This window comes from Pogonomyrmex barbatus, unplaced genomic scaffold, assembly GCF_055798465.1.
Source record: "Pogonomyrmex barbatus isolate J1 unplaced genomic scaffold, ASM5579846v1 scaffold1, whole genome shotgun sequence".
Taxonomy (NCBI): Eukaryota; Metazoa; Arthropoda; class Insecta; order Hymenoptera; family Formicidae; genus Pogonomyrmex; species Pogonomyrmex barbatus.
In genome coordinates, this window is record NW_028297098.1 from 7,969,604 (window position 1) to 7,992,604 (window position 23,001).

A 23,001-nucleotide genomic window follows, 5' to 3' on the forward strand; every position below is an offset into this window, starting at 1 on the left:
TCGATTCTCCGGGTGATCTGTGTGCGTTTATACCTGCACCCAACTGGATCGAAAACCTGATTGCTGATCACGTGGAGTGATCGAAGGTTGCTCGAGTCTTGTGATATTTTAGAAAGATTATCCTTGCATATTCAGTTTAGGTTCGTTTAGGAGATTGGTTCGTTTAGGACTGCCGACAAATCGGCTTAGTTGGACAAAAGGGTTGCGGTACGCTTCAAGATTGTCATTTAACGACAAATTAACAAGTTCAAGAGCAGTATACGCACTCCGCAATGATCAATTGCCGTCACTTGCAATGATCTGTCCATACGCTTCTCGCTTACGTCGACGAATCTGCGACTACAGCGACTAATGTGAGTCGCTTAAAGTAACGCAAAATGAAATTTTCAAGAATTTGAGGAGAGCACGTTACAATTGAAAGGAAGTAATTAAAGCAATTAGAATTGAAATAAATGGTTCGTGTAATTGTATATGATTCCGCTGGAAACAAATGAAAGAAACAACTGTATGCAATATGTTTAGGCTATTTTTCGCATCATTAATTAATCTTTCAATCAATTCTGTATAGGAAGAAAAGAGTCAAAAAGAAATAATTTTGAATTATTCTTGTTAACAATACGTTAAATTCAAATTATCAGAGAGAACTTCTGATAAAAAAAAAATAGAAAATAATCAATAATTGATGCGGCGTTTCTACGAATTGAATTACGTGAGAGTCCTGCGTTTACCACATCTAGTTTGAAATCGAGGAAATTTGTCACAGTCAATAAGTGAGTTATTTATTTTTCAATTCAAAATTCAATAAATCTGTAAATGCAATTATTATACAAAAATTAAGTAAAAGTAAAGAAACTAATAAATTAATAATATGCAAGAGTACTTCTGCAAAATGATCGATTTTCTTACTTTCAATATGCTTTAAAAATTTATAAATTGACTAATACGAATGATAACAATTTTCGATTATAAAAAAATGAAAAAAAAAAAAGACGCGTGACAACGTCTTGCTATGTCGTAACTCTTGGTCGGATTTCGCGCTGCGGTAAAATGGAGTCGAGAGAAGCTACGGGAGCGTACTTCCAGCGGAATTCCATAAAATCACCAGTCCAGAAAGGATATTTGATCACACGGTATCCCTGTGCCGGCACGTCAAGCGGCAAATCAAGCCACGGCGAGATTGCGCCCCCCGAGCGATGTCCGTTCCTTCACCGTCAACGGAAACGCTCTTACGGTCGCACGACGAAGTCAGAAAGAGATCTCGATTGTACGTCGGAAAGCAATTAAGAACAATTAACAATTCGATAAAAACCCATTATGGTTGCACATATTAATCGTTCGCTCTAAATGTATTTGAGATAATTGAAACTTTCATATGAAAGTCTCACGCAATTTTCTTGATGCGAGCGCATCAAGATGTATATTGATATAGAACGATCTACGATTACGATCTCGTAATCTCTGTTTAGCAGACGCGTCGATAGCACTCTGTAAAATACGATCTGTAATTTATATCAATATCAATTATATTATTATATTCATTAATTTATTATTAGTAATTTATGTTAATATTTATATCAATAAAATTTATATTAATAAATCAAGCACGATTCTACAATGTATTAATTGTACAATGTATTGTACAATTGTACAATTGTAGTAATTAGACAAATCAATTATTTAAAGCCAATTATTTTTAGCCATCGGCGACGAATTAAAACGCGTCGCTCAAATCTTCATAAAGAAAGCTTGGATATCACCAGGCAAATGTGGCACTCTAAAAAACCGTTCGCGCGGTACTTCGAAGTATATGAAACTTTCATATGTGTGAAGTGTGTAATTTTTATGGAAAGTAGAACACAATATTTCTTCATGAGGAAATCTTGATTATTAAATACCAAACAGATCCCGAGAAATCTGATTGCGATCGTGTTTAAGAAAATGCTTTTCGATTAATTGCTAGAGCGTGTCCCGGCGTCGTTTTTATAAATACATATATTATAGATACATATATCACTTCACTAAAAATCTTCAATAAATGAAATCCCAGATATTAAATTATTATTCCTCAATATCTTGCTGAAGAATGCGTTAATCTCGTACATTGCAGATCATTAACTATTAATCGGAGCGCTCATTATCCGGGCGTTAACGATCCATCAGTCTGCCAACCGGAAAGCTTTTCGCGTTGTTTTTACGGAAAACGCGCCGCTCAGGAGAAATTTCAAGTAACTGGACGTTGAAAGCACACGATATTCCTGGTCGTAATTACCGGACGTAACCGAGGTGTTTATCAAATCGATAATTACCTTTCCGTGATTATTAAAGCGCCTTCGGTGAACGGAATGAGACTGAGCGTCGTCGCTCGAACTGCGCGAGTCCGATCCGGCACTTCGGCGCGTTCCTCGAGGGAGGTTCTCCTTCTCTCCGGTTCGTGAGAAGTTCGTACGGATGGCGCGACAGCCGGTTGCTATGCCGTTCACAGGAGGATAGGGGACCGTGGCGGTGTGTGCCCTCCTCCCCTCGGTGTGTGTGTGTGTGTGTGTGTGTGTGTGTGTGTGTGTGTGTGTGTGTGTGTGTGTGTGTGTGTGTGTGTGTGTGTGTGTGTGTGTGTGTGAGTTACTGCGAGGGGCCCCGTCGCGCGTCGCGCCTTCCCTCGGTTGAGGTTCCCGGGCCCGCGCCGCGCCGGTACCCGGTCCGCTTGTGTGTTGCCCGCTTGCTCTTCACGAATGGAAGGATGTAGGAATACTAACGGTAAAAGTATGGCTGCTGCTGCGCGCTGACCACTTCGGGGGGGTTCAAGGACAGCCCGGATTTGTTGGAATCGACTCGCCGCGTCGTGCGTTCCGCACGCGGCACACTACCGCCGGTCCCCAAGAGATGCACGGGGACCTCTTTTATAAGCCGCGTCCGCAGGGAACGACGGCAGGACTCGTTATCGCGCTCCGATAATAATCGACGGACACGCACTGGGGATGCATCGGTAGATAAAAGAAGGAGCGTGAGGGGGTTACTTGATTTCTGAGAGATAGCAAACGTTTCGTTGTTCAAAACGTAGATATTTTGTTCTTAAAACGTGCAATGTTTTAAGGACACTGAAATTATAAGTTCATTTAAGAAATATCGAGAACTCCATTTATAAAAAAATATAATTTCGAAAATTTTATTACTTTTTTATTCGAAAGATTTGTTTTATTCCTAATAAGATATGGAATGAATTACACGGGGCGTCGAAGAGAGAACAGCCGTTGCTTGATCTTATAATCTGGTTTCTCTTGATTTTTAAAAGAGTGAGAGAGGAACTTCTTTTAATATAATTATATGTAACACATATCTGATTTCCTATAATTAATTTTATTAATTAATTTTATTAAGATCTTTTTATTAATTTTAATAATTTTTATTTTTTTCTTGTCAAATTTGTAATTCATATTTTATTAGATAAAATTTTGAGGAGTCATTTATTAAGCAATAAATGTTATTTAATATAAGAAGCCATGTATATAATTGGAGAAAATAACATAAAATAACGTTAGTATCGATCAAGAAAATAAAACGCACATAAAAATGCAGGTGATTAAAGTCGTGATGCAATGTGAAACGGACATGAGTACAAACATTTCTCCTATCTTAATTGAAAATGAGATCACGCTGTTTCTTGGAAAATCAATATCTCATGCTGCGAATTTACGTTTATATATTCAATAATAATGTAAATCATGTTTTAAGATATCTTTATGACATTTTTGTATTGTCGATAATCCGAAAGTTCTCTTATCAACGATAATAAAATATATATTGATAAATTCTACACTCGAAATACAATATGAATGTATAACTAAAAAGATAGTATCACAAATGAAAGAAAGTCATTAAAAATATTATCTCCAACAATGTATTACAACAATTTTATATATGTCTCTTTTTTATTTTGTTCTAATTATCAAATAAACAATATAATTAAAAAAATAATAAATATGGAAACATATTTTATTAATTGAAATATTTTTTATTCTTGTTTTTGACGTTTTTTTAACTCGATGATGATAAAACTTTCAAGCAAAGTTGCACACTTTCTATTAAATAATATGGTAAATCATGACTATTTAATTAATTAAAACGCACACGTTTGTTAGAGCAAATTGACATAGAGACGTGAATTAATCAACGACAACAAAGTCGAAGGATCGAACCTTGACTTGACCATCGCGAGGTGGTGTAATGCGAAACTGCTTCCGCTGTTTCTCTGGTTCCTTATAAGACTCGAAGAATTTGAATTTGTTTGAAATTTCCGATGTTTCTACATGGACCTCCTCAGTTGTGTCTGAGCTGCGCACCACATCGTCTGAGACTTGACGACCCATGAATACCTTTCTCGTAAATGTTTCGGAAATTATTATTACTAAACGTATTATGATATGATGTAAAAGCGAGCATTTTGCGAGTATTTTCATACATCTCTTCTTCAAAAACGAGTTGTCCCAAACGAGATTTTTTCAACTATTGCTTTAAATATCATATTAAATGATATTATGTAATAGACAATATGAGAGTTTATATATGATAAAAAGATTTCCAAAAAATTGTCGAATAAAAATTAAAGTAAAATTAAATAAACTAGTATTTAAGTATAATAAAAAGGTAACTTATATAATAATTTTGTGGAATTAATATTTCCCAAATCACGAATGAATAATAAACTGTATATAAAAGGTTGATGTTTTATTTTCCTAGTTTTAACAAATGAATTAAAGTTTCAAAAATATAAAAAATGAATTGCAAACTCAGCTTGAATAAATATCTATATATATAACACATGAGAGAGATTGAACTTACGTCCCGTGCACGTCGTGAGGTTTCGGTTGGCGTTTTTGGATGCACTGGCGTCACTGGACGTCCTGTTTTCGCTGCAGTGGCGTCCAGTTCCAAAAAGAGCGACCGCGACTTCCTGCTGATACCTGTATAACGTGACCAACATAGATTATCATAAATCACTCGTAACTTTAAACTGTCAATTAGCATCGCTAATACTTTCACTCTGCGCAATTCGTCAACTCATAACGGTCCATTTCTGTTCGGAACAAAGAGAATATTTTTTATATAAAACCGCTGAATAATAATATGACCTGTTAACACAGTCTTCTATTCTGTAGAGAGTTTTTACGCGGAACGTCTAGAATATTAAAGAATACTAGGTTGCTTTCTTCCGAGTTTTTTCTCAAAGAAGTTCTTCATCGATGTGTGAACAGGTGCAGATATTAATATCCAAGATCTTTAAGAACCAATAATCTTTAATATAAAAATTACTAAGTGCCTTTATCGGAAATTGCGAATAACTGCTTATAATTTCAAAGTGCGAAACGATACAAGCTACAAAGACATTTGTTATATTTTTCAACACTGATTTTCATTGCACGCATTTTCCGTCGTAATTCTTCTCCATTCCTGAGTTTGTAATGAATCAGTTTCTGTAATCGTAGTAAATCAAATGTTTGATCAAACATTTCGTCAGTCTGATTTGAGTAATCATCTTGGCGTTTATCTCTTTTCGCAATTCTAGTCTTCGTAACTCGCAAGTCACTTAATTGCTGAAAGTCCAATTCATACCTGCTGCGATCACCTCTTCATCGGCTTTCTCCGGTTTTGGTTTACTGTCGGTTTCGTCGTCCGAGGCTGCGATTGGCTCACCTCGTTCGAATCTCTCTTTGAGGGAGCGAGCGTGGGCAGTCGAGTGCTGGATCTCCTCTGCTGCGTTTATCTTTGTAACGCGGTCACTTCCAGCTACTGCTTGTTGATACATTTCCTTCATCTTACCTTGTTTGCCCTACAAAATAAAGAAAAAAAGGAAATTAATAGTACATTACTCAACGCGATGTAAAAAAAACCCATATTTTCCATGTTTAAAGGACAGATTTCTCTGAGAAAGAAATTTAAGAACACAAACTTGCGAAAGAATGAGTACAACTCTCTAGCTCTTTACATATTATATATGTAATATTTTATGTATATATTATGTGTATATGACGATAATAAAAAAAGCTAGTTTAACGTTAAAACTATCAGTATAATTAGCTAGTAATAACATTAAACTAAGAAAACTGCATAATTTTTTCTTATTCACAACAAAGTTCACAATTTATCCTTATATGTTTTCTATAATAATAAATTACCAAGAACAATCGTGAACGAATTCCTGCGATTTCTTCCTTTCTAGCTTCGCGCTGAACCTCACGCCTTCCTTGTTGGCTTGTGGTCTCCCAGCGATTCTTGATGTCGTCCATCTTCGAAAAACTGATCGGTCGTTCACGTGTGGTGCGTTTTGACTTGACAATTTCAGTTTCTACTTCTAAAATGCAAAAAAAAAGAAAGAATACGATTGCATTTAATATATAAAAAAAGAACTATCAGTAGTAAGATTATACTATACTAAATTTAAAGCGAGAAATTTTATATTCGACAAATCTAATAAAGCAGATTTTTATTGTACATTTTCTTTTTATATTATTAATACCTTTTGATTAATCTTACCCTCGGTTTCCTCTGCCTCTGCTTCGTCCTCACTTTCGCTGGACTCCTCGTACGGTATGCCATTGAGAGATTCATCAGCTACACCAATATCCATACCTTTCGCTTGAAATCTAGATGAGAAGACATGTACAGTAGTTATAGACACGAACGAATTATCAACCGCTTGTAATATATTTATTTACTCTGTTTTCTCGAGTGTCAAGTAACAGGTAAAGGATATTGTTGACTGTTAGATACTACGAAAACTTTACTCATACATATTATATCTTAATCTGCAGACGAAGCAGATTAATAAAATTTTCAGCAACAAGATTATATATTTAACTTAATAATTGTCATGAGAAAAATCTAAATGTAATTGTTATGATGTAAATCCCAAACATTTTTTAAAACGTTTATACTTTAATAAATATTAATCAAAATACAAAATATCCTATTTATACAAGTAACTAAAAATGATTTTGCGAATATCATTTTTTTAATTTTCTTGTAAATTTTAATCATGCATTTGCATTATTATTCTATTCTTTCAACTAAAAAGTTAACAGAATGAAAAATAATACCGCAAGTCTCTCGATTACCGAGAAATGCCAATCCGACGAAATTAGAGACTTATTACGGTGCGTCTTTTCTGCAGAAGTAAATCTATGTCATGGTAGGATATCGCGTTTGAGAACATCGCTACTTGCGAATGGAGTCACATATTATAAAAAAAATAAATAAATTTTGATTTTAACTTAAGTAATAGATATTTTTCCGGCACAAAAGCTTCAATTTTTACATATATTATAAATGCATAGAATTTTTATTATAATAATTTATATTGCAAAAAATATCTTATATGAAATTTGTTATTGATTACTCACTTGGCCAGTTTGCTGAGAATGCTGGGTGATCTCTTTACGGCGATCTGTGACGGTGATCGCTCGATCTCATTGGCGTTCTCCGTACTGGCTTTCTCGAAGACTTGGAAGCGCGACTTGACGTTCAGACTGGAGAGTTCCTCGAGTCCCAAGTCGGGTTTGTCGGAAGCTGAAATTCAGAAGGAGATCTTCTTATTTCTCTCTTCGCTTATTTCTCTTCCGTCGCTGTTCAAACATTTCAACACCTTCTTTCTTTCTGTCTCGAGTGATAAACTTGTTAGACCACTCGAGAACGGCAATTCATGGAAGAAGCAAGGTTGACACATGAAAATTCTGAAAAACGTCAAAGATAACGAGAAGAGCCTCGTTAAAAAGACTCGTCCATCAGGAAGCGAGAGAATCAAATCGATCTTCCTGATATGATAGCTCAAGTTAAACACGAGTTCACGGCATTCGGTTTCAAACATCGATCACGTTACGACTCGTACAAATTTCTTACATTCTTCCCATAGACATCGCGTCACATATCACTGCGATGAGATATCATTCGGCTACTCATTTCACTCCCGTGATCTATCGGTATATCATATGTACAATGTAATAGATTTTTTTATATATAAATAATGTCGTGTATGAATCAATAGATGTTTGTACATCTCACGCAAATGAGAAATTTATAGTAGCATCTGTCTCTTCATTATTCAATTTCTCAGTAATTTTGCAGACTATACTTTATACTTTACTTATACTTTATCATGTATAATTCTCTATGTTTAACAATACATCTTTTAAAGAGACGAGGAAAACACATATGCAAGCACATAAAATATATCGAAATATACTAAAGATAATTCTAAATGCATAGAGAATGTTAAAAGTATTATCACTAATCGAATAATTATTATTATTGACTATTACTTTTTCATGCAGACAACAAATTTCAATTAGTCCGAGGTTGGAATTATATATACAAATTACTTCATAATTCTGTGGAATGTGCATCGATAATTCATAACGCTTCATAAGCTTCCCGAGAAAAACATGCCGACTAATAAAACGTTCGGCATCAATAATGATTTACGTTTTATTAACCGGCAAGCCGATGCGGGACGCGATTGACGCACAGATAAATTTTCGATTCAGCAGCCAATCAATGGTTAAAAAGCCGCTCGCCAAAACGGACACACTGAGAGTTAGGAGCAATCGGTAGAGATCGCGTTCCACACGCCACTCACACACGTCGAACGTTGCTGTTTATCGTTACCTCTGACCACATCGGGCGGCAACTCTTTCGGCTCGTTCTCCCGTATGATCAGCTCCGGCTTTCGAGGTCGCACTGCGAAGTTCACAAGACACAACTCTTTGTCGCATTAACGATACCTCTCATTCTTTCCGCGCGCGCGGACGCTCGCGTGCAATTATTGCGGGAAGAAGAAGAGAAGAGAACTGTAATTCTAGCCCTAAGAGCTTAACAAAGTGGGTCTCGAACGACCCACCGATGGCATTCGGGCTCCCTATATTATGTCGGCACATTAAAACAGTATTACACTGTACCTAAATTCCTCATGCTCTATTGTCTTCATTACAAACGTAGAGAATGCTGAGCCATATTTCTTACTATTATCTCTGCATCATGAATGCAATCTCGTTTCTAATTGTTCTAATTGTTATATATTCATCCTCTGACATATATGTACACGTATCGTGTGTTGTTCGTTCTTAAAGCAAAATAAGAGACACACGAATTATCTGCGATGAGAATAGTTGGAATTATTTAAGCACGCTGCTAATCTAGGGTTGCCATCCTCTTTTCCCTGGACACTGTCCTCTTTTTTAGGGGGAGACGTCCGGAGGGATTTTTTGAAAGTGTCCGGGATAATTATAAGCGTCCGGGGTTTCAAGAAATCTTCTAAATATTTTGTTTTGATTCCTCTCGCATTACTTTGCATTACCAAATAGCACAGATATCACATAAAAGAATTAAACTTTTTAAATTTTAATAAAACCTAATAAAACTTAAACTAAACCTATAATAAAACTTTTTATTTTAAATCAAAATAGTCTGTATTTATTTAGTATTCAGTTCAAATTTCTCTTTGCTCTGAATGCTAATAAACAATTAGATGTGAAATAATGATTCATTTATTGTTCTGATCAATTTTATTAATTTAAGCGCATTTTTGTCCGGGGTTGCAACCGAAATGTCCGGAGTTTTTGGCTTGTAAGTCCTAGTTTTGAAAATTTTAATATGGTAACCCTACGCTAATCGAGACGCAAAAAAAATTTATGATCAATGACGAAAGACCAAACTTCCCATCAAAGTACATGAATATTTGTGCATGTTTGTACACGTTTACGTCCCTTTAATACGCTTCGATCGAGAGTCGAAGCGCGCTTTGTTCGCAAAGTTCATCCCGACCGAGAGATTAGCGGCAAGATGGAGCCGGCTGGTGGAATCAACGTCGGCCGTTTAAGCGTCCGCGTTAAGATTTAACGAGTAATTCACAAAGACGATCCGTTTAAGCAGATTAGCGGCTGCGCCGGTATACTACGTACGCTGGTATTGCGCGAGACGGTAATCATCTTACCGGGCTGGTCGGACTCCTCGACCGGTTTCGGTTGGAAGAGCTCTTTGAAGTGTGGCTTACAGTAGAGCGTGCTCTCGTGGCTCTCATAATTGTCTACGTTGAGCTGCTTGCTGCACTGCACGCACCGGAAGCAATTCTTGTGCCAGACCAGACCCTCGGCCTTTGTCTGTTCCATTTGGAAAACGACCTTGCCGCAGCTGCGACAATTCGTATTCGCATCGGCATTCTGGCCCACCTGCAACGCACCAGTGCGCCAATTAATTAGCACCTTCGCGACTTTCACTCTTCTTCTCTACGAGGGAAGCGACCGGATGACGTTAGATCCTGCCTTGGTTAAATATATGCGTACCGAAGTGTAATGTGTTCTTAAGAAATAATGAACTCAGGTCAATTTTAATCCACAAAGATGAAAGATTTGGTGTTGATTTGTTGATTTTTCTTTTTTTTTTTAAGCAGCAATTTTGTTAACGTTAAAATATTTAGAGTAAAAAAATTTTTCTAAATTCATTTATTTTTACAAATTAATTATAAATTATGATTATTAAAATTCTTGGATCACTAGATCTAGATCTCTGCAGCCATTTTGAATTATAATGTCAGAAGTAAAAAAACATGATGAAAATTCTTACTAAAAAAATTAATAAAATAGTTTTTCGATAATATAATGTTTTCACTCAATAACAGATTTTTAAAATATGCCAAAAATTCTTTTTTTGTTTCATTAATCAATAATTAATTATATCTAGAATTGAATTATAGCTTTCCTTTTTGATCTCTCTTCTTACAATTTATTTTTTAAATATATGGTTATTTATTGATTATTGAAGCAAAAGAAGAATTTTCAATATATTTTATAAGTCTATTCTATCGAGTACAAACATTGTTTTATCAAAAAACATTTTTATTTTAACGTATTGTAATGTTTTACAAGTTTATTGTAAGAGTTTTCATCATGTGTTTTCTCGTTTCTTTGTGTTATAATTTAAGTGTGTTATAATTAAGTGTAGCGAATCAGCAGAAGCCATAAGTGAACATTGTAATGATAAATGCTTCAAGTTTTATATAAAATAAATAATAAAAAACTTACGGCGTTCAGTTGCTGTTGAACCTTTCCCGCGTCGACCGAACGCACGTGTAAAACTGTCTTCTTGGAAAGAGCATCAAATTTGTTAAAGCTCGATTTCTGTAAGTATAAACGGCGATAACATCAGATAATAAATATCAAGAGTAAAAAAATTAAGGAAGGAGAAAAGAAAGAAAAAAAAAAGAAGATGCAGAAAAAAACGTTCCACAGGCAGCCTTCTTCTAACATTAATATGGAGCAAAAGAATTATAATTCTTCTGCAACCCTTCATTGTTTTTAAAATAACATGTAAAGAGAAACAGTCAGAGAGGGAAAAGAAAGAAATAAGCAAATTCAAGATAGTTACCGTCGTGCAAAAATGAAAATTGTATGTATAAAATTGTTAAGTGGTTAAAGATCATTTAGATATACAATTGAAATATTTTATTCATAATTATTTAAAAAAAAATCATTTTATGTATCAAAAGAAGGCAATATTATTATATAACCATATGATATCACAATATCGTAAATTCCACTTCTATCATGAAAATTCCGTTTCTTTATTTGCACGAGAGTGACATCACATCTAGCTTCTAAGGACATCGTACAAAGGTCTGAAAACAGACAAAATCCATCGCAAGCTAAGAAAGCGAAGCGTAGATTTCAATCTCTTTCCGAGAGCAATAAAAAGCGACAAAAAGACAAAAGGAAGAATTCGAGTCAAACCTCTGTACGAACCGACTTTATAACGTTTATCTGTCTCTTCCTTGTCAGAATCTTACCTCGAGCTTCGGCTTCTCGCATGCTCGATCCTTGTCCTTACCCTCGCTTGTTAAGCTTGCCAAACTACAATAGGAAGCCCTCTGTTCCCCCGGAATGTTCGGTTTCAGTCAGGATTGTCAATTTAGGATTTCGCATGCCGGGAGGAGGTGTAGCGACGCGCAACAAATGAGAAGAAAATGGGCCATGGGTTAGTACAATTTTTGGCATAAAAAAAAAATAAACACGCGGGTAAACACGAGACACGGTAAAACAAGTACTATATCTCGGGATGCAGCAATTAGCGAGCTCGCGACATTCCATGATTACGGTGCAGTCGGACGACGCGGCCGGAAATTTCAAAGTCGCATCCCCTCGCGCGGTTGAGAACAAGCATGCGTTCTCGGAGGTGCCTCAGGTTAATATTTACTTTCGAAAGTAGTAATTTGTTTCTTTTTTCAAGGCTGCATTCTTCTGTACGTTCTTCTGTACGATAAAAGGTATAATGCATCGCATTCTTGAAGGCGATTTTGTACGAAGAATCGTCGGTCGGTGTCGTCTTTAGCGGTGCGATATTAAAAACATCTGCTACACGAAGCAGCATTGCTAATCGGTTTTTCTCTAATGCAATTGAATATTCGCATTCGCAACCCGTTTCGCATGTTGAATTATTTACGACTTGTTGTAAAGAGGCTTCAGAAAAAAAGAAATCTTTTTTAACGTGGGAGCAAGAAAGTACGCTACTTTTGGCTCGCATGGCATACGAGCGAGGCGTTTTAATCGCTGATCGAGGCTTTGCCAATTGCTGCATCAGGCGACCAAGGGAAAGGGGAAGAAACAAAACGAACGGACAAAGGACAACATTGGAAGTAGCACGGAATTATCCATTGAATCGCCCTTGACGATCATTTCACGTCACGAATTCACACTTTATCTCGAATTAACTTTCGGCGCCGTCACACGCTATCAGATACATCGAGACGCATTCTTTAGCGATACGATCGTAAATATGGTCTGTAGAACGATCTTTTAACGCAAATATTACGTTAAGGTGATATTTCTATGCACGATGTTAACAGTCAAGTTATCAAATTACGCTTTTCTTTCAGAATAGAAAAAAGGTTTGATCAAACATCAACTGCATGATTTTCAGATAAGATTGAAGCAAAACTCATTCATGTTAAAATAGAAAATATCGCATTTTAAATTGCCGTTATTGTGTACTTTAATAGTCTATTTTTGCCTATTACTATTACATGTTTTTCCTTCGTTTTAAAAACAACGATAATTAGTTTATGTCAATGTTGTGTAACAAAAGGCAGCTTTGCAATGTTCAACGAGCGTGTTTTGGTCGTGGTCTTGACTCGTTAATTCGCAACTCGCGAAGAAGTTTGACCCGCTTTTCCCGCTTCTTTTGCCACGCGTTCGAATTCGCGACGGAAAGTGCGAAGAAGCGTATGAAATTTCAATGTAGAGACATGTAGTATCTCAGACCGCGTCCTTCGCAGGAAGCGAAATCACAGAAGTCGAAATCCCGATAACCGCGTGACCGATAATTCCGAGATAAAAACTCGTAATCGACATCCGGACCTCGCGTTTCCCCGTAATCGGTTGAAGTAGGGCAAATAAGTAGTCTGTTATTATCAAGTCGGCCCTTCCATAAATGGAGAGACGGCATTCGCGGCGTGACGGTGAACTACTCCGGCGTGCGTGCGAGTTCTCGGAGTGCGTAGCGGTGTACTTGACCGTGCGTTTATTCCGCAGAATGTTATCCGAATAATTTCATCGAGCTCCCCCTTTACGTTCCGTATTAAATTTTTTTTCAAAGATGAAGACTTGTGCCTTCAATCGACGAATCGATTATTATTATTATTACGGGGATAATCGGTAATGCAGACGCGGTATAAATAAATACGCGCTGGTGAAACGCAATGCGCTTCAAAACGTGCATATATTCAAAGCTTGCTTATATTCGCAATTAATGCAAGCGCGGTAAATGCATAATCGGCCGCCTCCAGGTACCGTAGGATAGAACAATTACACGCCCACCGCGAGAGGTTCTATAGACCGTTGCCCGCGAGTAGAAATTGCCGATCGCAAACTTTGATAAAATTCTAGTTTTATTAGTCCACACTCGCGTTCTATCTAACGTTATTCTACCGCTTGACTGACTTCAATGTTGTCCGTGCCGTTTACGAGAGGTACTTACGAGGGCCTTGACCGACACCCTGGCGAAGACGGGTGCGTCTCTGGTGAACCGCGAATAACCCTGCTCGCATACTCTCAGATCACCCATCGATCTCGCCTTCTATGATCGGGGCGAAAGCGTCAACGAGAATACAAATTAGCGGTGAGCCGTTTCAAGAGACGCGAGCTCTGTGAAATATTGATCGCAAGCGATAACGGAATCGTCTTATCAAAACAATGATTCGATAATCGATTCTAGAGATAAAAAGTTGTTAATAACAAATTTTTTTCTAAAAAATTGCCAATAAACCTTCCATACTGTGTGTAACTTTTTAAATTTCATATATAATATTTCAGGTTGAACAACGACGTTCTTTCATTATTTGATATAATTTTATTATTAAATAAAATAATAAAATTATATCTTTTTGAAAAGAAATTTTATTATCTCACGTAAAAAATACTGTTTAAAAAAAAGTATAATAAGCAATTCGTGTCACAGAACTCGCGCTCCAAATGCGATTAGTAGACTATTAGGATGTTTAAACGTTTAAAATTTATATAGCACAGTCGACACATTATAAAGCAAATGTCGAAAGTGGCTCATGCAACAACAAAGGTTAGATAATGCATTTGCATTCCTATCGTATATGCTATGAATTAATTTGCAACATCGTTAATAAGCATTCGCATGCTTGCAAATTTTATAATTTGTAGATAGTAATTAATCCTTCTTTATCAAAAAATCGCGAATAAATAAAAAAATATTATTAAGTTTATTTATACAAATATTTATCGAAAAAATGAGGCCTCTGCTTTACAAGATAACACATCATAAATCTTCTTTCTTTTAAAAAAAATTTCATCATTTTTTGGCGCAATATAATATAATTTCAAAAATTGCTATCTCAAATGCATTTCTAATTTAAATAAAAAAAATAGACATTAGCCAAAATTTGCATAATTATTATGACATAATTTTCAATTATATCGACTTAGACAAAACGAATATGAGACATGAGACGTAATGCATGTGTGTTTATATAAATTAGTATAATATACAAACCTCCTCAGTTTCCATCGCGTGGCTCGCTTTCCCAAAAGTCGCCTGATCGCCGTCGCTCATGTTCGAGATGTCGCCAAAGCTGCGACACTGTTAGTGACAAAATATGTATCTGACCAATATGTATCAGCTAATTAACGAAGCATATGCGTTGAAAGCGTAACATTATTATTATTATTATTATTATTATTATTATTATTATTATTATTATTAGATTGGTATTTTATCGATCGAAAGAAAGGAGGCCTTTCCAATTTTACGAGGAAAGACTACGACGAAGTAATTGACGACACTATCTCGCGTGTCTTCTTCACGTGTCTTGTTTCACTGCAAACGCGATCGAGTCCGCTACATGGTCATTACTTACTAATTGCTTGATGGATACGCCGGTCGCAATCCGTTCCCTGCATAACTTCTCTTGATCGCTACGACTTGTCTCCGAGACATAGTTCTGTGTCTGCATGCGCAAAAAGAAGAAGAACAAAATGCAGGCGGGTCAGTACGCAATGACGCATGCAATGACGTGGACGGCTACATTCAGGGCATTTCTACGACGCCTTCCGCAATCGCGAAATTACAATTACGCAAAGCGTAACTTTTGCGGAACATTTATCTTACTTGATTACATGTTAATAACAATTACACGTGTAATTCCGTACCGATTTGCCTCAACAGCGAGAATATACCTTTTCTCTTCGTGAAAATAATTCAAGATATGCCCCGTCATGTCAACTCGTTACGCTTACGCTCGCGTAAAAGCGCGAATTTTAGCGTTCGCTGAATCACGCGTGGCGGCAAAGTTACGCACGCAATTCTCGAAAGTGACAACGTCACTTCTTCAGCGAATTTAATCAAACGGCAAGTCGCCCAGGTAACTTTTAATTACTTAATGGAGTGATCGTACGCCGATTGCGCCTGCCGATAATTATTTAGAGCCGTGTTAGCCGTTATCTCCGAAATTGCATCTCAGTAGATCACGAGGTGAACGGCCGCGGGACCGATAAATCTCATGTGTTCATCTCGTCGACGAGGGAAGCTAGAAAATGGTACTTGCGTCTCGCGCGAACGCATAACGTAATATGAAACAGCTCGTCGCTGGGAAACAGCTGTGCCGAGAAAAATGAAGAAAACTAAGAGAAAAAGGAATGCTTGAGAATACAAGGCGTTCCGCAAGATCTACGTTAAATGTCAGAGGTGCACTCAGCATGACGAATTCTATATCGACTTTCTGTTTACGATAATTCAAACGTGAGGTATTTTTGTCTGGAAGATTAATTTCCAGGGCACGTGATATTAATAAAAAAAAATTTGATTAAGACTCATGAGGGTTAAGGATTAAATAATATCCTATCTAATTTTGTTAGAGTGTACTCTACTCGCGGTTAGTTCTCAGATACGTACGCTTCAGCGTAACTTACCAGTGACTTAACATTGACGTTCGATAAATCGTCCTCATCGGAAAAATCGATCATCTCCGAATGCGATCGCCGAGTGCCCGTATGCATGCTTGCGTCTTGTAAGCTACAGTTCTGATGGAAAAACAAAAGAAACACGAACACACTGAGCATGCAACTGCATGGGAGATTAATAAGCTGCGTCTACGCTAACGTGCGCCGAGTCGTTAGTCGCGTACGATAATCAAAGGCAGAAATAATTATCATACACTTCATGTCAATCCCGCGTTTCGTTTACGGCGCATAATCCGATCTTAAGAAATATCGAAGAAGTATATAATATTTTTTTCGAATTTCTTCCGTTCATAGATTTCTTAATCGATGTTTATCTAAAGAGATCATTTCTTCGCATAGGAAAAAATTAATCTTACATCAAGACGAATTCTCATATATAAGCAAGAATATTATAATTTTCTTCAGGAATATTTTAATCTTGATAATTTGATTGAGTTTGTATTGATTCAAGTATAGATATTTTCATATATAAGCAAAAATATTATAATTTTTACAAAGAAGATATTTAATCTTGACTTGGGCAAAACTGATACTTGCATCAATATAAATTCAATCAAATCGAGACTAAAATTTTTAAGAAAAAATTATAATATCCTTACGTTTATATATGAGAACATTTGTCTTGATTTAAATGATTAATTTTCAACGCGGCGAATTTAATAGTATCAAATAGTAAGCCATCTAAGTAACTTTTAATTGCTCGATGGAATAATTGCACGCCAACTGCGCCTACCGCTAATTGTTTATCAGGTTTATATATCATTATATATGTATCAGGTTTCATTTTCTTTTCATAAATATAAATAGTTCGCTATGCAATTTTGTCTGCACAGATGTCCACGCATAATTAAATGATATTATACGAAAATGAGTTTATATACGGCATATCTTAAACATAATTTATCTTTACGCAATAAAAAATTAATATTTCCTGCAAAAAAATATCGATATAAATCGATATAAATATGATAATGATAATATTCTCAATGTTGATTTTCTTTATTTAGCCAATCGAAAAATGTTAAATATATTATCTGAAAAAATAATTAATTTCTGCATAATATCATCCAATTACTTTTTTCTACCGACGCATCATGCAAAACAATTCTCGGGAAGGAAGTAAAAGCTTCACTGCAGCTTAGCTGTAACTGGAGCAAAGGATGAACCGTGAAAAAGGAACGTCGCGATCTCGATCGATATCATCTGTGTTCCACTTAGTAGTACTTCGATATCGGTCGCGATCGCGTATCAAATCCCCAATTTCGAGAAGAGCGACAGCCAGTAGAAAACTCGTTCCTATCTGTGCCGACGAAATCCGGAAAAGCCGGCGGGCCGGCGCATGCAGATGAGATATCAAAAGCGTGAGCTTCCGGTTTTCACCGGCGCGATCGCGCCGGCGGCAAATTTTACCGAGCAGAGTGATAATTAGCATGATAACGGTTTCGTGCATGCTGATTTCGTATCCGCGCATCTCGCACATGTCGGAGAACCACCCTTAATTATGTCTTCCGAGAGTAGTCGCCGAGCGCCGCGTCGATAACCGACGTTTACTGGATGAAAAATCGCGTTGACGTATATGTGTCTTGTCGTAAATAATACAAAAAAATTAGCACATACGATATAGTCATGTGACACGTACAGGATGTCCCAAAATAATTGTTGATTTTGTTCATTTACCTATTCTTTTCGTTTTCAGTGAAAATAGCAATAATAACATATAATAAGGTTTCAATGACGGTTAAACTTCATAAAAGCTCGAGTCTTCGATTAATATCACATGGAGTTTTAATTTAACAGAACTTTTCAATTTGATGTCCTATCACATTTTTATTCAGACAAGAACGACGCTACGACGATTAGAGAGCACGTAGCGGTGAAAGGATAGCTGCGGGACATCCCGTCCACAGACGTGCGCGTCTATCAAAAACGATTTATAACTTACTACAGAGATGTTCTCCTTTTCGAGATCGCTCTTCTTGCTCTTCTTGGTTTTCTTTGTACGTGGCGTAAGGTTTGGCGAGGTGGCATCGTTACCAGCAACGCCTTCGATTTTCTTTTTCTTCGTTTTGGTCCCACCTTTCGAGGAGGTCACCACGGTGGAACTGGTGGTCACCGTTTCCTCGCGGCTCTCGCTCTGCAATGAGGAAAAAATGCATAAACATCTGGAATATTTGAATTAATTTTTATAAACAGTTGGCAGCAAGAACTCTCTTGCGTCTCGACGATTAAAATGGATGCTCGGATGATTTCTCGATGGTTGAATGTCTCTTTCTCATATTAGCACATGGTCTCCCGATAAGGAGTACAGACTCAAAGAAACTAGATTTAGCGTGCGCCATTGCTGAGATGTGTTGCTGAGATTTTCAATGGACTTTATTGCGCACGCCGAGATAGGTGAAACGCGGTCTCTGCGGTCTGACACGGAAGTTTACATTCGCCTAACGAACATGATTTGCAAGCAATAATATCGATTTCATGGCTTTGTAACGTAATATTTCCATCGAATGTAAAAGTACGCGGCAGTGAAAAGAGCAACATTAGCCTGCCCATTACGTCATCTTCGGCTTTTGACATTTCGATCGATTCTTCGTTACGGAAGATTAATCTTCATCGTTTTTTAATGCAAAAAGAATCCTTGCAAAGTCTATTTCCTGTTCGACGCACGTAAAAACGCTCGATTATTAAACCATAATGGGTTAAATGCGCGGAAAATATGAGTTAGATCGACGTGTGTGAGCGTAGAGAGCGTGCCGAAAAAGTAATAAATTAAATTGCTTGGTTTTTATTAGCTGCGCGGTCAATAAAGATTTCGACAATTTCACAGTGGAGTAAAAATTGAGGAATTGATTTTCCGCGTTACGAAACAGATCGTAGTTTCAACATCCCTTCTGACACATTGCGCAGTTTATTTCCATTTCATTTCCGATCAATCAGATTCATTCTTGTCAGCCGAGACGTACGTGAGCGTGCATAACGCGATCATCCGCACGTTAGAAAGGCAAAATTTGAGACGGAATATTTGTCTAATCGCACGATTTCACCCGCGAGCGGAACTAGTCCGATATCGCACGCTGCAATTAAAACATCGTTTGCCTACGTGATTCTGGGTTCGACTCATAATTGTCCAGCTAGTAATAACACAAGCCTCGCATTTACGATAACGGAATAATGAGGTAACGGAATAATTACCGAGAAAACTATGCGAGACGCGAAAGTCAATCAAAAATATAGAGGATTATATCCACCAAGTCCGAATTCCAAATCGTAGAGGTGAAAAACATGTTTTTTTCATGTTCTTTTCGTAAAACACGGCGATTTAAAATATGAAAATAACGCAGCTTATTTCGAACGTGAGTATCGGAGACGACTGATAAGAGCGGCAAGTTTTCATGGCCTCAACGATTTATGCGCGATGGCGTAATTGCTCGACAGGTATGGCCGTCCGACAAGGAAGATTTCCGATAAGCCGCGCGTATGGAAAGCAATATTCCGGAACGGAATATGAGCTATGCGAGCATAGCATAATGCACGATGCATAATGTGCACCGACGCAATCTCGACCGTGTTTGGCTATTAATTACCCAACGTTGAAAAATCGACGCGACTACATCGTAACGAACGTTCGTTTACTTTGCTTGAACATCAATCATATCCTATATGGCCGCGATGCACCAAGATACACTGCATTTTAGTAAAAAGTTGTTTACATTTCGAAATGTAAATAATAATTAGGAGAAATATGAAAGCCGAATATATAGAATAATTTTTATGTAGAATATTCTAAATTAGTTAAAGAATATATGTTATAAGTCGACGTGATTTTTCTCAGTCAGATTCTAAATGTTTGCTACTTTAATACTTAATACTAAAAAAATTTAAGACTTTTTTGAGAAAAATAGCATGAAATATGCTGTGCAAATCGACACTTGAGAATAATCCTGGTACACTTCCCAATCCTCTTTCAAGGTCCTTCCGAACAATTGGAGCTCGTAACAATTTCCCGGCAATCACCAACAGTTTACGGTACCTTAACGTCTACCCATACTTATACATTTTCTATTCCAAGCACAAAAGTGAAGTTTGTGTCTAGGCTATCTCGATTCGTCTCGTCCCGTGGAACCGGAAGACCGTCGCTTCCGATGTTCTACGGTACCCACCGAGAACTTTCTCGCGAACAATTCTCAATCTCGATCACATTCACTCACCAACAACTTGTATCATCCCAAACACATAGTCCGGATTTTATCCTTCAGATTTATCCGACGTCCGAGCAGCTTCTAGCACCAACACTGGCCACGCACTCAGAATGACGAACGCGCGTCCACCTTGGCAACGGGGTCGACGAAAGACGACGAAGGCCAGAAGAAGAAAGAAAGAGCCGCCAGAGCTGGGCTTGAAGCGCAAACGAGATGGTCGCCGATCGAAGCGAGAGTGGGAGCACAGTATAGAGAGAGAGAGAGAGAGAGAGAGAGAGAGAGAGAGAGAGAGAGAGAGAGAGAGAGAGAGAGAGAGAGAGAGAGAGAGAGAGAGAGAGAGAGAGAGAGAGAGAGAGAGAAATAAGAAGATTACAAGGAGAGACTGGAGGAAAAAAGGCGAATGTTCTTGTTCAACGACCGTGTCGTCTGGTGCGCGTACCTCCCCCGCTCACACTCGGGCCTATCGCGACCTGTGCCAGCAGATGGGTCAAGCCGATCGTTGTCCAGCTCGTACCTGATCGATGATCATCCTCGAGATCGTTCCTCGGGACGTGAACGAACAACCGCGCTGCGTGATGCCTCAGAGATGTCTGAGGTGCCGTAGCGTCTCTTCTCTCGAGGAGAGTGTGCGTTTCGTAACGGGTTCAGGAAACTCGATGCTCTCCAAAGCGTGGCACGCAGCGTGTGCGGCTTCCCGCCGCCAACGATTGGCCGTTTCCACCGGACACGTGGAGACGGTTGGCCAGGTAAGAGCACTCGAGTTCTGTGTCTTGCTCGCCCAGCAGAACCGTGCCGAGATGGAATGTCTCAGGGGGAAGTGGCTAAGGAGGAGGATTGGACGCCGTTAAGAGATTGCGCGCGGCGTACGATCGACTTTGACGTGACCTCGATCTTGGTCAGCCCTTAACTAGCGACATCCGTCTGGGCAAGTGGCCTTGATAGCCTCGTTCCGAGAGAGCTCGATTAATTTTTTAATATCTTAAATAATATATATGTACATAATTACAAGATCTAATTTTCCATAAATACAAATCAGCGTCGACAAATAAAATAATTACTCGTATAGTATGATTACTATTGTTTCGCTTTAAATTCTTTCCGCCGTTTACCGCGCCAGTAAAATTAACCAATAAAAAACGCCATTATCTCTTTCTTTAAATCTACACCGTATTTACACAGATAATGATGATAGAAATCGCAAGGAAGTAAATCGCTTACAGATATAATTATCGAGCTCAGCAGAATACCCAGAATATGGAACGTACGGATCTAAGAGATTATTGCCAATAAGAGGATTAAACAACGTCCCGAGCTTTCGGGTTAAATATCTTCCAATTTGGTCGAGTATGCAAATGAATCACCATATTTCGAATTGATACGAAATTCACGGCGATACGTCGGCTTCCGTTGTGACTGCAGGTCTTGCATTTGCATGAGATTTGTGGCGTGAGCGATCGTCACGCGTCGCTGATTATGGAAGGGTGTACTTTCGAGGGTATCGAGGAGATAAAGGCAGATAATACACGTTTGCGTTTTGCGAATAATGAGTTGTTGCGAAAGGCATATCGAATAGCGTCGAGACATTGCGACCGCGCAGAAATACTACACGCGAAAATATAATAGATGGACAATCGTAAGAAGGAGAATCGTAAGGTAAATCAATTATATTATTTCTTATTCAGATTTATCTGTATCTGCTTGTTCAAGATACGCGGTATGGGTTGAGAAGATAATTGTATAAATCGACAATGTCGATGTTATTCCTTTAGCAACTAGCGCTGCTATAAATAATAATAGGAACATAAATTTACTAAACTTAACGTATCGATGAAAATATCGCGGATTATACGAGAGCCCGCGGGACATTCGCGAGAATCGCTTATCTCCGCAGACTCCGGCTGTCGAAAAAAGGATAAACGAGATTAATCGCCCTAACGTGTAAAAACATGCGTAGGAGTTACATAGAGCGATGGCGCAATTAGTCTTGCAGAAATTGCTAGGAGGATCGGATCCACAATGCGCTCGCAGGAATTATCCGACGCAAGCAACAACCTGAACGCTTTTAAGTTATGGCGCTTGTATTTCTCTTGCGCAACGTGCGAGGATACGAGCAACCCGAGATGCGTTCTATAACGTAGAACGTTCGCAGCTTTACGTCAAAAGCGCAAAGCAACCCTACCGATATCAAGGTACATAAATTTTAATAATCTGAATTATATATAAAGTCAGACGTTCGGTATTTATAAGATTGATTGGCAATAATGATAAGCAATATCACACAAGAA

General features: G+C 37.8%; 1 protein-coding gene across 11 annotated transcripts in view; it reads right to left on the reverse strand.

Moving 5' to 3' along the window:
* LOC105431923 (uncharacterized) overlaps positions 1-23,001 on the reverse strand; it is a 67,560-nt gene that overhangs the window by 8,469 nt on the left and 36,090 nt on the right. For 3 of the 11 annotated variants that reach the window (XM_089083532.1, XM_089083534.1, XM_089083541.1), the window contains 15 exons: positions 18,463-18,654; positions 16,470-16,580; positions 15,419-15,508; positions 15,055-15,141; positions 14,011-14,109; positions 11,825-11,905; positions 11,064-11,159; positions 9,977-10,211; positions 8,653-8,724; positions 7,392-7,557; positions 6,526-6,635; positions 6,168-6,343; positions 5,605-5,821; positions 4,834-4,955; positions 4,191-4,367 (listed from right to left, as the gene is read on the reverse strand). In XM_089083532.1, coding sequence (XP_088939658.1) covers positions 4,191-4,367; positions 4,834-4,955; positions 5,605-5,821; positions 6,168-6,343; positions 6,526-6,635; positions 7,392-7,557; positions 8,653-8,724; positions 9,977-10,211; positions 11,064-11,159; positions 11,825-11,905; positions 14,011-14,109; positions 15,055-15,141; positions 15,419-15,508; positions 16,470-16,580; positions 18,463-18,654 — 2,031 coding nt within the window. The remainder of the gene's footprint in view (positions 1-4,190; positions 4,368-4,833; positions 4,956-5,604; positions 5,822-6,167; positions 6,344-6,525; positions 6,636-7,391; positions 7,558-8,652; positions 8,725-9,976; positions 10,212-11,063; positions 11,160-11,824; positions 11,906-14,010; positions 14,110-15,054; positions 15,142-15,418; positions 15,509-16,469; positions 16,581-18,462; positions 18,655-23,001) is intronic. The other 8 variants (XM_089083505.1, XM_089083500.1, XM_089083495.1 and 5 more) reach the window with 8 other exon arrangements.